General features: G+C 39.1%; 1 protein-coding gene across 12 annotated transcripts in view; it reads left to right on the forward strand.

The window, feature by feature from the left end:
* Positions 1 to 17100, forward strand: part of MAGI2 (membrane associated guanylate kinase, WW and PDZ domain containing 2) — a 702246-nt gene that overhangs the window by 443300 nt on the left and 241846 nt on the right. For all 12 annotated transcript variants that reach the window (XM_054273695.1, XM_054273675.1, XM_054273666.1 and 9 more), the window contains one exon: positions 15586 to 15801. In XM_054273695.1, the coding sequence (XP_054129670.1) occupies positions 15586 to 15801 (216 nt within the window). The remainder of the gene's footprint in view (positions 1 to 15585; positions 15802 to 17100) is intronic.

Here is a 17100-nt window from a genome sequence, read left to right on the forward strand (position 1 = left end):
ACCAGAATTTTACAGATTGGCAGATTCCTATCAGTCACAGATGCATAGTTTACCTAAGTAATTTACACATACCAAACTCTTTTTTTTTTTTCCATAGAGCACTAACCCTTTTGTTTTTTCATAGGACCAAACCAATGCTTGATATTACCAGAGAATTTTATTAGGTGCAGTTTTCAAAAAATAAAGTCAAAACAAGACAGATGCCTTTAATTTTCTTTGTTGCTTCTGCTGGCTAACAGGGAAGAGTCAAGAGGTATTGTTAGGGTTTAGGCCTGGCAAAGCCAAGGCCCCCATAAATATACCTTTTACCTGATATCTGCTGTGAGATGTGGCCAGGAAATAAGCAAAGCAGGCTCCAACTTAAACATAAAGAGAAGTTTATTAACTAAACTACACACACAATTACTAAACTACACACACAATTACTAACCTACACACACACAGGGAAAAAAACAAGGAGAATGAAAACTACACAGAAACACTTCCTTATCCTCCTCCCACCAAATTCCCAAACACATTTACATTTCCCAAAAAATTATCCACACTCGGTCTGGCACCACCCTTTGGAAAAAAAAATCAAATCTTCAGCTCATAAGGGATAGATGGAGTCCTTCCTTGTGCCACGGACTTCTTGTCACAATCAGCAATCCGCCCGGTATCTTGCTATCTCGTGACATCTCCTTTCCATGCCGAGGTGCTCTCACCACCTGGCATGGGATGGGGCAGGGGCCTGCCTTCAGGGCCTTTTAAGAATGCCTCGTCTCGTTCCAAGCAGAGTACAGTCACAATCCTGGGACCTCTGTCCCCCCCATGTCTTCTATACCCCCTGGGGCCGAGGGGTCTCAAAACCAAACTCTCTTGACGCCGAGCCTCCGCTTCCCCCTGCAATACAGCCTCTGCCTCACCAGGAAACAGTCCATGGAAATACAACAAAAAAGAGTCCAGCAAAAACTGCCACTCCATCTTCCTCCATTCCTTCAACATCTCTCTTCTCCCTTTGCCAGACCCTCCTTACTGGCCTAATTTTCTTCCTTCATCTTCCACTCCTGTCCCTTTCCCAGGAAAGGCAATGTTCTGCGAAGCCTTCATTCCCCAAAGGGTTAAAAGGTCTCCCAGGCGGCCGGACTGCCCGCTGCCCCCCCCTTTCTCCTCCCAGCCGTGCTGCCTGCCGGCACATGATATCAAGTTTCAAGATATACAGTTCGAGCACGGGCTGCATTCTCTGGGGGGGGGGGGGGGAATAAACTGGTCGCTCAAGGGTCTGCCACCCTTCCTCCGAACCCGGGCCTACCGTAGAAGGGCCACGTGGCTCTCCCCTCCCCCAGCCCAGCCAGAAACTGGGCCGGGGGAGAGACTTCTTCACGCCGGAAATCCCAAGAGGGCTCCGAAGGCCAAGAGCCCTGCTTTTAACCCCTTGAGTTTGTAGTCTCAAGAGGCGGATCCAAATGTCCCACTGGTCAAACTAAGTGCCCATCTTAAATTCCAATTACCCATTGGTAATCACAGCAAAACAAAATATCCCAGATGTCCCATTTCCGGTCAAACCACGACAGGTATCCATGACAGAGTAGAGAAGTCTTTTACCCCAGAACAGGATTTTAGGATCAGAAATGAAGCAGGCAGGCAGGCAAAACAAGGACAGCCAACAAAAGGTAGCCTGGGGCAACACAGTGTGTCAATGAGAGAGATAAGAAACACTTGGACAGTTGTGCATGTTGGCTTCAATCTGTAATGACTGTGCAGACCACACATCAAAAACATTTGGCTGTCCTTGACAGAGAATGAAAAGAGCACAGATTTTTCAGCTACCCTGTTTTCCCCCCACAGTCAACCTGGTGAATAGCAAGTCATTTACTTCTGTTTTTAATTATTTGTCTAATGGCCTTCAGGCAGTTATTAGAGATCATCTTCCAGAGACAAAATGAAAATTCTTCATCTTTTTACAATGCTCTTTCTGCTGTTGGTCAGATGGATCTACAGATCTCACTGTTTTAAACAACATTTCTATTGTATCTTTCTAGTGTAAATGAAGGGCAACATTGCCACCATCAACTCCAAAAACACTTAATTTAGTCAGCACTTGCAGCTGCTGCATTCCTGCAGTACTGGGCATGCAGAGACCCCATGACCTTGGGACCAAAATGTCCAAAGTGCCTAAATTCTGTCAGAGTCAATAAATGAGTGGAAAGCACCTATTTTTACCCCACTTCCCCAGCAGTCCTATCCACACTCAGAGATTGAGCGATACGACTTGGCCGAATGGCAAAATGTCCAGGCTCTGATGGTGGTTATGACACTTTCTTGTTTGTCTCATGTCCAAAGAAAAGAATCAGTGGAAGGTCAGGGTTTATTTAATGTCTCACTTTGCCCTCCCAGGGGTGGCTTAGCTCCTGAATGAAGGTGATCCTTCATTCCTTCTTTTGGGACAATGGACATTGTGAAGTTTGTAATTTGTGGAGCCTGAAGAAGAGCATGCCAGAATGCCTCATTATACAGCTTAGGAGCAAGAACTGGGAGAAAAGACTCATCAAGCATGATCAACCTTTTTTTTTTTTTTTACAAACTTCAAAACTCTTTCCCTGTTTTTGGTTTCTTTTTTTCTACTAATGTGTGATAGACTGACCCCTGGCAATGTCAATTACTTCATTCCTCAATATCTCTTAGTTTGTGTCTAATCAGAAATTTTCAGAATGAATCAAAAATAATTAGTTTTTAAACCTTCTTTTTCCTCCCTGGCTTAAAGTTGTGTTTTAACACTGGTAGGTTTTGTGGTTTTAGGAAAGGTTCTTGGAGTTGTGGATTGCGTCATCATAGATCTTTATGCAGTAACTGAGCTCTGGAGGAGCTAAAATGTGTTTTTGTAGCACAAGACCTCACTGGCAGTAAAGTTATGGATTAAAACTCACATGAGAAAGGTAAAGCTCTATATCTCAGCCATCTCAGGAGCAAGGTGGTGGACAGAACAGTGAGGTAAAAAATACCACTGTAGAAAGAGATATCCCACTGGCTTTAAGGAAAACAGGGAACACAGAGCCTCCATTAAGTGTTAGTTATGGTTTAGTATTTCGGCTTTAAAATTTCAAATTACTTTAAAAACACCTGATGATTCTCACTAATATGGCAAAGTAATCTGTTGATGAACACAGAATTTATGCAGTTTTTTCTCTGGGGTGTTTTTCTTTTTTTTTAAAGTTTTTTTGTTTATTTTTTTGTACCTGGAATCACTGTGAGTCTCTGAGAAGTATTTTTATTTATTCTGACAACTCCTTAAGGAAAGGCCAATAGGGACCATGTGATTTATTCATGTTGTGCAAGATGACTGTCCAGGACAATCTGCAGAGGCTTTTTAGGCACAAAAAGAAAGGATTCCCTACATACCTCTCCAATTGGCAAGACAACTTTCTCTGGTAGCAGCCTGAATAAATGAATAAAAGAACTGATTGACTACAGGGATCTCTTTTTTCCTCAGGTTTGAAGAAACTGTCAAATGAAATTAAGTCTAGAGTATCTTCACAAGGTTGTCAAGGCAGTTGGAGGCAGATTTCCAGCTATAACACAGAGAAAATGCCACTCTGAAAATGTATAAGGTGTCTATAAACACAGCTTTTAAAATAAGCCTTAAGTCCTACGAAAGAAAAAAAGAAAAAGGAGACACAGTAGTGAACAAACCTGGGATGGGGGCATTAATCCAGCTTCTTATGTCAGGCAAAAGACAGATCACACAATTCTCATGACTGTAAGACCTCTGCAGTATCATTTTTGAATAAACTTCACCTAGCCCTACACATGGCATTTTCAGATAGACCTGTAGTAAGTGTGAATTGATTTAACATATGGGTAATCTCTCAGAAACTTCTAGTATAGTGATTCTGTGTTCTTGAAATTCATTCCCATTCCCAACAAAACATCTGAAAAACTTGGCACATCCTTTCCTTCATACCACCTTCTACAGAAATATAGTTAATTTGTACAACTGAAATGCATTTTATTTTTATTATAGGAAGCTTATAATTTTACTTGCTTTTCTTAGAACATCTTTTCTTTCGGGAACTTCTTTTTCCTTAAACAAGCCTGCGCCAATGCTGCATTCAATAATGTTCTTAACCACGTGATGAGCACTGCATGACATTTGATTCCTTTAGTTCAGTAAATGATTCTAACTTTGCTTATTATTTAGCAGAAGGAAGCTGCTACTATACAGTGAGATGTCTGCAGCACTGCCAGTATCACTCTAGAAAGAATAGTAATTTGCAACAAAACCGCTCTCTGATTTGCATTAATCAGTAATAAATTTCATCTAACATAATAACTTCCCTATGACTTATATTTTTTCTCTTTTTTAAGCCTTCTGAACCTTCAGAAACATTCGTTTCTGTGGCCCAGACTGAACTAGATGAAATTTTGTCTAGAAATATTCTTAGACTTTTCTCATCTTTCCAGATAATTTGTAAGGGTGTAAAACCATGTAGGCACTACTGTCAAAAGGGAGGGACTCTGCTGCAAGCTGTTCTCTAATATGGCACAGGATTTTTACTTCTACAAAAATCTTGGCCATAATATGTAAAATATACAAAGGGAAGCAGAAAATTTTTTTTAGCTTTGCTTAGCCTAAATCTTTAAATGAAGGAAGAAAGTAATAGCATGATTTAGTGTGTTGGGACCTTGATCATTAAGGGTCTGAATCACATCCTCTAACATTAGTAAGCTTAAAGGTGCCTGGACTTTCTTTTAAAGTAACAGCCAAAACCCATGTACACTTCCAGAGGTCAATTAATCTCATCTAAAATCACTACCAGGGCAGATGGGGGAAGAGAGTTCATTATTTTAGATACTGAACTTTTGAGCAGGAAAAGTGAAATTAGCTAAAAACCTACTCTCTACATCACTTAGGGATCATACACATTTAGGGACAGGTGATTACTCAAGGGTCCCATCCAGACAACTCACAGTAAAAATTATAAGTGAGGTGGGAAAAAGTATCTTGGTATCTGTGCTTAGCTGCAGCAAAGAACACACTGTTTAGGAATTGAACCATGTTTCTTTTCTGGAAAAGCAGAGGTTTTAGATTATACTACTGCTTTTAGAAGATGAGGTCAGATGACAGAATTGCTTTAAAGTGTGCAGTAAAAACACTATAAAACAGTTTTTAATATATTTATCAAGCTGTATTGTTGCATAGTCTTTTTCCAATAGTCTGCATTTGTACCTTTGTGATTCCTACTTTTGAAGTCCAAATTCCATTTTGTATTAATAATTCAATCCTTTCTCTTTGTCCATGGTTTTCCTTAAATATGTAGGAGTGGCCTTTTCAAGAGGTCTGCCATGTCTGTCTAGATTTTTCACTTCTGGTACACTGTGCTCAGCAGAAGATCAAATTATGGAAGTTGAAAGTCATTTCATATTTGCTGGTGGTTGGGAGATGTGTGATGATTTGCTGTATGTGGAGCACGCTGCTGCATCTGATAAGCAGTCCTCTCTCTCCTAGGCCATTTTCTAAAACTGATGTGTTCTGCTTCTCAGAAAGAAATACAAACTTGAAGAATATTTGGGAGAAATAAGGTCAGGACCTTAATCTTAGAGGAATCTTAAAGCATGACAGTTCCCTCTGTGCAGCCACCTCCACCTGGGCTTAACACAGGATGGTTTATAGTTACTTTATCTGAAAGGTATTTACACCTTCAACCCCTGGGATTCCCACATCTGACAGGAGAACAGTTATTTCCCAACTGTGAGAGATTTGGTGCTCAAGAGAATTGTATCTGCTCACATGGTTTGGTCTTGGTAGAAATTAAAGGGACGATGAAAACAGTCTGGGCTGTACCCGATTTTATAAAGGCAAAATTGTTGTCTTCTTGCTCCTTGTACTCTTACAGAGAGATTTAGGGATTAATCTTGCATATGTGCCAAAATTTGTAGATGGGCAATCAGCTAAAAGATTAATTAGCAAAATCTAAGGAATGCAGAGTATTTATAGGATAAAACCACCCTAGTATTTAAAAGGTGGGCGGAAAAAGAGTCATTAAAAGGAAAAGCAGCTATGTAAAATGGAACTATGGAAACAGCGATGAAGAAAACTTAGAAGTTTGAGCTCTCTGAAATACACTAAATTGTGAAGTGATGTCTCTGAGGAAAATATATTTTTAAAAATGAGAACTAGCTTATATATGCCTTAATTTGGGGGCCTTAAAAATTTTCAAAATCAGACTATGCCCTGTGCATATCTGGTATACTCTATCACCACCTTGTTGTTACTGAAATTCATTTGCTTCTGATATTTAACTTGAAAAATGCCAATTAAGAAATAAAAACCAAACTTGTACATCCTTACTTATAAAGTCTGTCCCAGTCTGTATGGATGGAAAAGAGATCCTTTTATTGGGGACAGTTGGTGTCCAACAGCAAGACAACAGCAGTTTTGTCACGTTGGAAGCTTTGACAGCCCATCTTGTCTCCATCTCTGTATTTGTGAATTTAGAAACTTCCTCTGCTGTTGCATTCACTGGGGGCCAGAACACTCTTGGGCAAAAATCCACAGCTATAATTAGTGACTTAATTTTAATGTAGATGAATAGACAATCCTGAAGCCAGTTATTAAAATGTCATTACTTGACACAGAAGTTAACATATTGCCTAATGTCTGTCACCAGAAGCTGCAGAGACCAACCCAAATGAGAATTCAGCCTGGGGAAGAGGCGCAGCAGCACAAGGCATCAAATGTCCCCCTGTCCTCAGGAAACAGCTGGAGAGCCCCTGCCAGAAAATGCTGAAGTGTTTCTTGGGAATGCACAGGCAATGACTCTGACCCCTCTGTTCCAGCAGAATCCTGGGATGTCCAGAAAGTATTGCTTTCAAGTAACTTGATTTATAGCTGAAGCCCACTGCAGTTAGGAAGTAGAAAGGGGAGAAAAACAGACTTTGTAACAAGTAGCCCTGGGGATGTCGATACCCAGCAAGCACGGAATTAGTTCTGTGTATCATGTGTAACTCATTCAGACAGCACTCCCAAAGTAAATAAATTTTAATCTTTATTTTTAATTCAGACTTTAAATTAACAGCAAGGCTCAGAGAACTAAGAAATCTGGATTCAAAGCCTTAGTTAGTAAAAGAAGAGCAAAGACATTTCCAGGATCTTCAGTCTTCTGTCTAAAAGAAACTAAAAGTAGCCATAAAGATCATAGTAAAAGTATAACTTTTCTTGTGAATATTTCTGAGAATACAATAGAAGTTAAAAGCTGCTGTTTAAAAACATACTTGTGAATCTATATTTAGTAACTTTTTTTTCCCCTCTAAATTCTGGGAGATCTGAACTACAACTTTTACTATTTCGTTGCCATTTTAATGACACAAGTCCATGAGTAAAAATAATACCAATGTAAATCTACAATCTAAATGCTTCAGAAGGCTTCATTTTTTAATTCCACTTTCTTTAGAGTCACGGTAAGAGTTCTGCAACTTCAATCCATCAAGCAGCTTTGCAAAACCGTCATGAAAATGTATGAACCCAAGAACAAAATCTACTCACCCAACCTTACAGCAATGATTAAAAAAAGGCCCTAATTATAGTATAGTCACCCGTCAAAATAAATTACTCAGGGTGAGTGGGTGAAAAGAAGTTTGCTAGACTTCCTTAAGGAGGTGGTAGTTGTCTTGGATTTTGTTAAAATACATCACTAATTATATTTTAACAAAGTCTACATACTCTTCCTCTTTAGGAATTTTATAAGATGGTTGTAAGAAAACAGAGAAGTAGATTTTTCAGTTTTAGAATATTCTGTACTTGTGTGGTTTTACTGCAGAGCAAAGCAGGCATACAAAAATGCTGTAAATTACATATACAGATGATCAGAAATGTTAGAATAAAGTGATTTTGCAAGCAGATGGCAACTGATTGGACATACATCTATGGCAAAGTGATGTGTGTGCATGGTGAAGGGAAAGCACAGTGACACCACATGCTTGGTTCATGGAAGTTCACAGAACATGCATTTAAGAATTACTTCTTGTGTTTGACATCCATTGCATGCAAATGATGCTCAGGAAAGTGTTTGAAACACCATCCCTGAAAATGTTCAATTAATTTATACTTGTGGCTCTTAGGGAGATGGTTGAGGTGAACATGGCAGTGCTGTGTTAACGATTATATTGATGACCTTAGAGGTCCTTTCCAGTCTTAACACTTCCATGGTTTAATACCAGATCCTTCGAAGAGGATGTCTGCAACACCTCTTCCTGGGATATGTTGTCCAGGAAAACTTCACACAAAATTTAAAAGACTACCAAACACATATGGTCTTACCCTGCTGGTTATACTGCCAGTGTGTTGGGCCTGCCCTAAAAGATACCAAAACCATGAGCTTGTTTTCTTGCTGTCTTCTGGAGATTAACAGAAAGCTACACTTAAACTTACATGCCAAGAGTGCACAGGGTCTGGAGAGTTGCAGATATCAGCTTGATGTCCCAGGGCTTGCAGGCTGGGGGTCATTATAGAAGGAGATTTTTTTTAGGCACTTCCTGAAAGATGATTGCTTCACTTAATTCCAATTAAATACTCCATCAATTAAACACTTAGCGCCAGATAGAGTGAATGTAGACCATTATAGTTAATGTGCAGACTCCAAAGCAGGTTAAGTTAAAAAACATTAAATACCTTGTTTTGAAAAGATCATTGATTTTCATAGAATCATGGAGTAGTTTGAGTTGGAAAGAATGGTCTAACCCCCTTCAATGAGCAGGGACATCTTCACCTAGATCAGTGTTCAGAAACACATAATCATGAGAAGGATTATATGCAGGTGCTTTTATTGAAGAGCTCTGGGTGTCAAGGATACACACCCAAATCTGACTCCAACATGGGTTCAGGATGAACGTGGTTTTATATTCTATCGTTATATAACTTTCATGTTAATTATTAAAATTATATTGTTCTATTGTATACATAGATTTCAGCCAAGCATGGGCTCCCCGTGATCCCCCTCAAACTTCTAACATAGTTTCTCATGATTCTTCTTACGATTAAACAATAAAACAATAATTATATTTGATTACTAAACAATCATCACATCTAACAATTATATCATTTATCATATACTGCTTACGCAGCTGCAATTTCACATGATCTGGCAAACACAAAGCCTAATATTTTCAGAGTCTATTTTTACCATTTTTCCAGGGCCCCGCTAAGTCTAGCTTCTTTCTAATTCCCCGAATTTTATGATTTTAATGTTACGATTTTTTTACTATCACTCACTGCCTTGTCCAAGTTGACCTTAAATGTTTCCAGGTGTGGGACATCTATTACCTCTCTGGAAAACTTCCAGTGTTTCTATGTCCTTACAATGAGAAAACATCTTCCTTATTATCAAGTCTGAATCTATCCTCTTTTACTTTAAAACCATTATCCCTTGTCCTGTTGTCACAGGTTTTTCTAAAAAGTCATCCTTTTAAGCCTCCTTTAGGTACTGACTGGCCACAATAAAGTCTCCCTGGAGTCCTCTCTTCTCCAGGCTGAACAAACCCAGCTCCCAGCCTGTCCTCACAGGAGTGGTGCATCATTTTGGTGTCCATGTCTTTCTTGTGCCAAGAATCCCAGAGGTGGATGCAGCACTGCAGGCCTGGTCTCAGGACAGCAGAGCAGAGGGACAGGATCCCCTCCCTCAAGCTGGCCACGCTGCTTTGGATGCAGCCCAGCGTGCAGTCGGTTTTCTGGGCTGTGAGTGCTCATTGCCAGGTCATGTCCAGATTTTCTCCCAGCAGCACCTCCAGGTCCTTCTTGGCAGGGCTTCTCCTGATCTGCTCATGCCCCACCTGTGCTGACACTGGGGCTGTCCCACCCCAGGTGCAGCCCCTTGCAGGTGGTCTTGTTAAACCTCATGGGATTCCCATGGGCCCACTTATGGAGCTTCTCCAAATCCCTTTGGATGGCATCCTGTTTTTCAGGTGCACCAACCAAACCACTCAGCTTGGTGTCATCTGCAAACATGCTGGGAGTACACACAGTCCCACTGGTGGTGTTGCTGATGAAGATATTAAACACTATTTTTCCCAGTATGGATCCCTGAGGGACACCAGTTGTCACCAGTCTTTGTCTGGATGCTGATTATAAACAGACATATATAATGAACAGATGCCTCTTGTGGAATGCAGTTGGCTTCTAGTCATAAATAAATTCAGCCATCTTCTTTTAATCAAATTATAAAATATTCATACTTGTTCACATTATTATTTTTATTTAAAATTAAGCTAATTTATGCCTACCTAAAACTCTCTATACTTATTGGAATCTATTACATTTCCATATGTATATGTGAACTGTTAAAATATCAAATGTAACTCAAATCTAGGCAGCAATTAGACCTCAGAGTACATCCCCTTAGTTTATTATCAGTAGTCAGTGATCACAAAAGCGAATATGTAGGGCTTTAACATTCGTCATAACATTTGCAGTTGTTCTCATAACTGAAAAATAAGGTTTGTCTTTCATTTCCTAGAGTTGTGGCTGACTCACACAATTTTGACTGATACTTCAGCAATTCAAAGCTGTATAAACAAAAAAGACAGATCAATCCAAATGAGGGTGCTGAATAAGCAGAGGCAGGTGTGTATTTGTAGCTGGGTATTGTTTCATCTCGCTCTAAAAATAAGTGTGAAAAGGAATGTGTCTGTGCTCTGGGCTCAGAATGTGAGTCACACCACAGCTGGAAGAATTCATTCTAAAAGCTTCTGGCTCAGGCACACCTCTTGTTTTCTGTCTGGTTGTTCATTTTTACTATAATTTCCTAATTCCTCATCACTATTTTAACTTTTCATGATACATTTTTAAACTAGAGTTTTTAATTCCTTATGTGAGACCAGGGGAGACTCAGGAGCCAAGGGTGCTCTCAGCAATGGTCCCCTTTCCCCACAACCTGATGGCTCAGGCTGGCCTGCCCAGGAGCTAAAGGAGCTCCTCCTCCTCCTCCTCCTCCACAGCCTGGAGTGCAGACCTGGCCCAAAGCCCTTCCTCTCTGTCCAGAAGGATGGCAAGAGGAGATGTCCACTCTATTCTGCATTTTGGATCTTTCCTCACAGAAAAGAGGAGAGGGACTGGGAAGGCCAGGTAGAGGAAAGTGCATGCAGGTCAGTCCCTGCAGTGGAGCACAAAGTAGAACATGACATGGGGGACACATTTATAACTGTGCCCATATACTGGGATCACTGGGTGTTGAGCACAGCAGTATAGGCACTGTCACTATATCTGAGTCTTGTTATCATTTCAGCATGAGGATTTTCCTGCTTCTTTGCTACCACCCAAGTGCTCTATCTTTTTTTCATCCTCAAAGGCTTACCTTTCCTCAGGAAGCAAGTTAGGATATTGCTTCACCATCAAACACTTCATCGATAAAATAAAAGTCTTACTACATCCTGACATAGGTGAACTAAAGCTAAGGACAAAAATAAGCTGTCTCCTCCTCCTTATTTCCTCACTTTCTGCTTCTTGTGACTTTCTGACTTCCTGATCTGGCTTCTGTCATCAGAGCAAGGCTACCCATCAATTTTTCTGACTCTTCCTTGTAGAATCAGGGTGCTGACCAGGGTTCATGCAGCTCGGGGGTGGCAAGGGACGCTTGTTAATTGTCACTGTGCCATGGCTTCCAAGCTGCTTTGGCAGCCAAGTCAAATAGGTTAAACCAGACCCTCTCCAGTGCTCAGCTGCACTCAGAAGCAGCTGGAAGCACTGAAGCAATCAGGAGCAGCAGCCAGATGGATTCAGCAGAGGGGCTTTTTCTGCACCGCCTGCCTGCACCGAGGCTTTGATTCAGGGCCAGTACAAAGAGCTTCACTTAGGCTTAAACTGACCTCTTGACTGTGCAGGGGTGGCAGGTGAGTATACAGACATTTCTCTGAGTACAAGGAGGAACCTGAGTAATAGAGCAGCTGCACTTAGTCAAATGGAGGGAAAATGTCTTTACTACTGCCCCTTGGTGGATGACAGAATCACCTAGATTGGAAGAGACCTGTGAGATTTAAGGCATAAAATACAAGAAGAGGGAAGGCATGCAGAGTTACATTTTGCACTGTACCAATCTGATTATATGGAACTCTTGATTCAGAATTTGTATCTTTACCTGTACCTTTAACAGGCTTTCATGACCTTTTTTTCCTTTTTTGACTTTGTATAATTGCTTTTTGACTGCATTTATGATGCTGGCGGCATCTCACAGTGAATGCCACTATTCTCTTATGCTGTGTAAAAAAAACACTTCTTTTGCTTGTTTTAAACCTGCTAATTTCATTGGGCATCCTCTTGTCCTCAAGTAGTGGGAGCTAGGCATGCATTCATTGATTTTCTAGGCACTTTCCCAGGGTTGTCCTGCTTTTACACATATCTGCCATATCCCCCTTCAGTTGTCCCATTTCCAAGCTGAAAACTCAAAATCAATTTAAGCAGTTCCAAGCTTTAATTGCTCTTCTTTAGTTCTCCCATGTAATTTTTGAGAGGCAAGTACCAGAACAGCAGGTAGTATACAAAAGAGAGGATACTATGTGATTTTGTATAGTGCTATAAAGGTGTTGTCTGTTTTGTGCTCCATTCATTTTTTTAAAAAAACTCCTAACTGCTGGTATTTCTCATTGCCAATGAGCATGAGATATATGTTTTCTTCTAGAACACTTTCTTTTTTTACTTTTTTCTCTTTTTTTTCTTTTTGTTTTTCTTTTTAATAATTCCTTGTTAGAACTTAACTACAGTTGAAATTGTTTATTTGGTGTTCCTTTTTTACCTACAGGAAAATGAATTTCAGTACCTTATGATCAGTGTTTCAACAATAACCTATTGAACCTTTCCCCTTGCTCGGGGAAGATGAAAAAGAGATCAGAGATTTTCAAAATTTAATGGCAACAAAAGTTATGTTTTTCAAACATTTAGTCTTTATATTATGCTTAGATATGACATTTGCCAAGGTTTTGTGAGAGTCTTCCGTCATATCTAATCTCCCAAGTCTTATGTAAGGAATTTCAAGACACTGAGAATCTCTTCTTCATAAAAGATACAGTTTAAGTTGATTCTAATTTTTCTGTAATGGAGCATTGCTCCTTCATTTAAATGGCTGGATATCTCTCTATATATTTTTTTCCATTGGAGTTTAACTAATTTTTTAATGACACATTGATTGTATCAGTATGTGTATAGTTTCTTATTTTTATTTCCATTGTTTCTGCCTATTTTTGAATTAAAGATATAGATCAATAATTAGCTAGCAATAAATAATATTAAACTCACTTTTAAATCAATGGTTACTGGATCATAAAGCACATAAAGTTTTATGTTGTGGGACAGAAAATTATACAGTATTTTCAATTTGAAAATATGAGTATTTCAATTGAAATATGAGTTAAATCCTCTTTGGCCCCCAATCTTATATCTGCAATCTTTTTGTTACATTTTTATATATGTGATATTCATAGATTTTTTTTTTGTATATATGAATTTTATCTCTGTCTCTCACTAATGCATACAGTCACTCAAAGTGAAAAAGTGTCTCATATTTTAAAATAACATGAGAGCATCCTTCAGTTAAAACACCTCATCTACTATTCAGGATATTAGCATTACTGCTAATTATTACTGCACTCAATTTTGTATGACAATGACAAAACTAAGAACAAAGGAAAAAAAGCCAAGGTACTGCACTTGAGTTTCACACTTTGTGTCACACTAGTACAATATCCCTGGGATGGATCTTCTGATATTTATGGAATCAGTGGAAATCAGTGCATATTTGACGAGTTTTGTCAAGCTTAAGGCCTCTGAGGCACTGATTAAAACTGGTAAAAGGCCTTAGGCCAGGGAGATTTTTAAATTGAGGAATCCATTTTTCAAAGTATGGGATATTACAGACACACAGTCTCACCAATATAGGCAACATGATCTTAGAGCAATACAAAAGTAAACTTCCAACTGAGCACTGTTGGTTTTCAGATGTTCTCAAAACAGCCTGGACTGTCAGAGCATAGAAATTTGACTGCAAACAGATCTGGTCTTGACATTTTCTGGAGGCACAGTTCTGTGAGTGGATCAATGTGGATTTCCTTTTTGCCCCTTGGACCCCAAATGCTGCTCCCCTGCTTTGACTCTGGCAGTCAGAGAGCCCCCACTGTCACCCCCACAGAGCCTCATTGCCCTGCTGGGTTAAACCTGCTGCCAGCTCACAAAATCCTAAGAAAATCTGCACTGAGTCAAAATTTTATTCAAACATGCCTAAGTCCAGAGTCACTATGAGTGTCATTTAACACAGTACATTTTTACTGTGTGTTACAATTATAGAAACATCTGTTATTAATATTGTTTTGCTAAACTGCTGTGAAATATTTATTGAGTATTCAGTAGTTTCAAGGCTGTTCAATTACTTACCTGTATTGAGTTGGTCATGTGGCTGAACATAGTGAGTCTTTGGAAACACAAGTGCCAATAATAATTTTTACTCTGCCTGCAAAATGTCTTTTATGATGGTTTATTGTGCATGTATAACATATATATTTTAATGCATTTATTCTTGTCATGCTTATATGTGGTTACAATAATATTGTCATATTGTCATAATATTGTCATACTATTTTTGTTTCTTTCTAGAAAGTACATGCTTTTTAAAATATTATTAATTATGTTACTGATCTATTTTAACCATATTTTTAATGAAAAATTTGTGGTACCAGCAAGACACTAATTTTGAGATCAGATGTGCTAAAAATGCGAGCATACAAGTATTGATAGATAAGATGGGGCTGTGGTCCATCTAATAATCCTTCTGACAGAAAGTAGATGACTCAGAGGAAGTTGCCAGAAATTTCAGGAGACACAAATAGAGGGTAATCTGTCAGCCACCTCAAGTCTTCTAAGAACTCCTTAGTACTTGGAGATAATGTTAAGCCCTAAAGCATAAGGTTTCAATCTTATTTTCAAAGGTTTCTTTGAAAATATATTAGCGTTAGCTATTACAAATTTTGAAATTGTGAACAGCAAAGATTTGACAAATATGAAAAACAAGATAGTGAAAGTGTTACTAAAAGCTGCAGATCTCTGAATCATTGGATGATTATTTACTTTCGATGCAGGTGAGATTATTTGAGGGAGTGAAAATGACATAATAAATAATCAATATTCTCATCATAATTTTGATCCTTAAGAAACTCTTGTTTTGTAGCATAAATGTTGCAAAACTAATTTGTCCTAGCTAATGATTTGAAATAAGAGAAGAGCTCTGGTTGCCAGGTATTTGGATGAGAGGAATGTAAACTTAACCTGTTATACTTTCCGAAATACATTTTGTTGGGCAGGAATGTAAACTTCACCTGTTATAGTTTCAGAAATTGTTAATAAGATACTTGTTTGTGAGCATGATTGGATCGCTTGTGTTACCTCAAAGAAAATTAATTACCATTTCAGGAAAGGTAAACATACAATTTTGCAGAAAACATTTTGAATTATTCTTCATTTTAGCTGATTAGCCAGATCCCACCTCACACATCCATTAATGTAAGACAAAAGAAGCAGCAGCAGCCTGTGTGTTTCTGCAATCTCATGTGTTATTCCTTTTCCTCTCTTTGCAGACAACTATTACGGCACCCCGAAGCCTCCAGCAGAACCGGCCCCGCTGCTGTTAAATGTGACAGACCAGATCCTCCCAGGTGCCACTCCAGGGGCTGAAGGCAAACGAAAAAGGAATAAATCTGTGAGCAACATGGAGAAGACAGGCATTGAACCACCAGAGGAAGAGGAGGAAGAAAGACCTGTGGTCAATGGCAATGACGTGACAGTAACACCAGGTCTGTTCTTCCTTCTTACTTTGCAGTCAGTTTCTGTTATTCAGAGTCCTCAGTTACCTCCTTCTGCAGTGAGAATATGCATGTTCAGGTAAGGATGTTCTTGCAAAAGGGAAAGCAGGAATCCTGAATATTAGGATTTCTCTGAAGCCTAAAAATAATTACTTAACCTCTATTTTGGGGAGTCATCTCACTTACCTCAGCTACTGTAAAGATTTCTGTCTCTGAACTAGTCTCTTTGAACCCTCTTCATAGACCAAAGAGAAAAATATCTTCTTCCTGAGCATGGATTGTGACCTGGTTTAGATTTCTATGTTAGGAAATCATTCACAAGTGCCTGTTCCTCTCTGTTGACTATAGAGGGAATCTAGAGAACTGCAATTTGATCAGATAAACAGTCTCTGTGTTTTGGGTCTTGTTGTTCTCAAATGGTGACACTCACAAGATTGTTCAGAACATTATGAAATGAAATTTTGTAAATTATCATGAAGACTTAGCAATATAATGCAAGACTAAAGTCACCAAATTAACAAAGGTGTGGCAGTACCATTAAAACTTACCTGGCAGTACCATCTGGAGGACACTTTTCAGGAATGTTTCAGAGCCTGCATAAAGGTGATAAGGGTTTCAGATGTCAAAGACCTCTGAAAGACAATTGTTGATTTACTTCTTGGATCACAGTGCTTCAGGGAAAAAAAGGGGTTCTGGGTACTGACTGGTATCTTGAGTGAAAGCACTCCAGCCTATTCTGAAGCAGGTAATCAGTTTCCCCCTCCACCTCACAGTAAGGCAATATTTTACAGAACTTAATAATTCTTATCCTGAAATAGAATTTAAGAAATTGTTTTGTTGTCATTCATGTAGAAAATGGAAGAATTCAGATTTTTATGAGAAATATTGCTGTGAATCCTTTCTGGCAAACTTAGAGACTCAGACTGCTGAAGTCGAAGTCTAGTGACAATGACACAGATGAGAAGACAAAATGAAATATTGCAAGTTCTATAAATGTATAGATTACTGTGGAACAAAAAATCTATTGCCTAATCTTCTATGCTCTGTAGAAGGATTTTCATATTGCAAAGTCTATATATACCCTTTTAATTCCCGCTTCACTACAAAGTATACTGAATTTTATATGTTTCCATCCAGGATGATTTTGCCACATGCTTTTCCTTAGCTGTTGCCTAACATTACATATAAAGGAAAATTCCTGTGCAGAACCCTTCCCCATCTGCCAGGGGTGTCCAGGAGCAGTGGGGTGAGAGTGGGTCTGGTTCTTCCCCTTGGCCCTCCAAAGGGCTG

This window comes from Melozone crissalis, unplaced genomic scaffold, assembly GCF_028551555.1.
Source record: "Melozone crissalis strain CALT ecotype California unplaced genomic scaffold, PUWL_Pcris_2 ptg000004l_1, whole genome shotgun sequence".
Classification (NCBI taxonomy): Eukaryota; Metazoa; Chordata; class Aves; order Passeriformes; family Passerellidae; genus Melozone; species Melozone crissalis.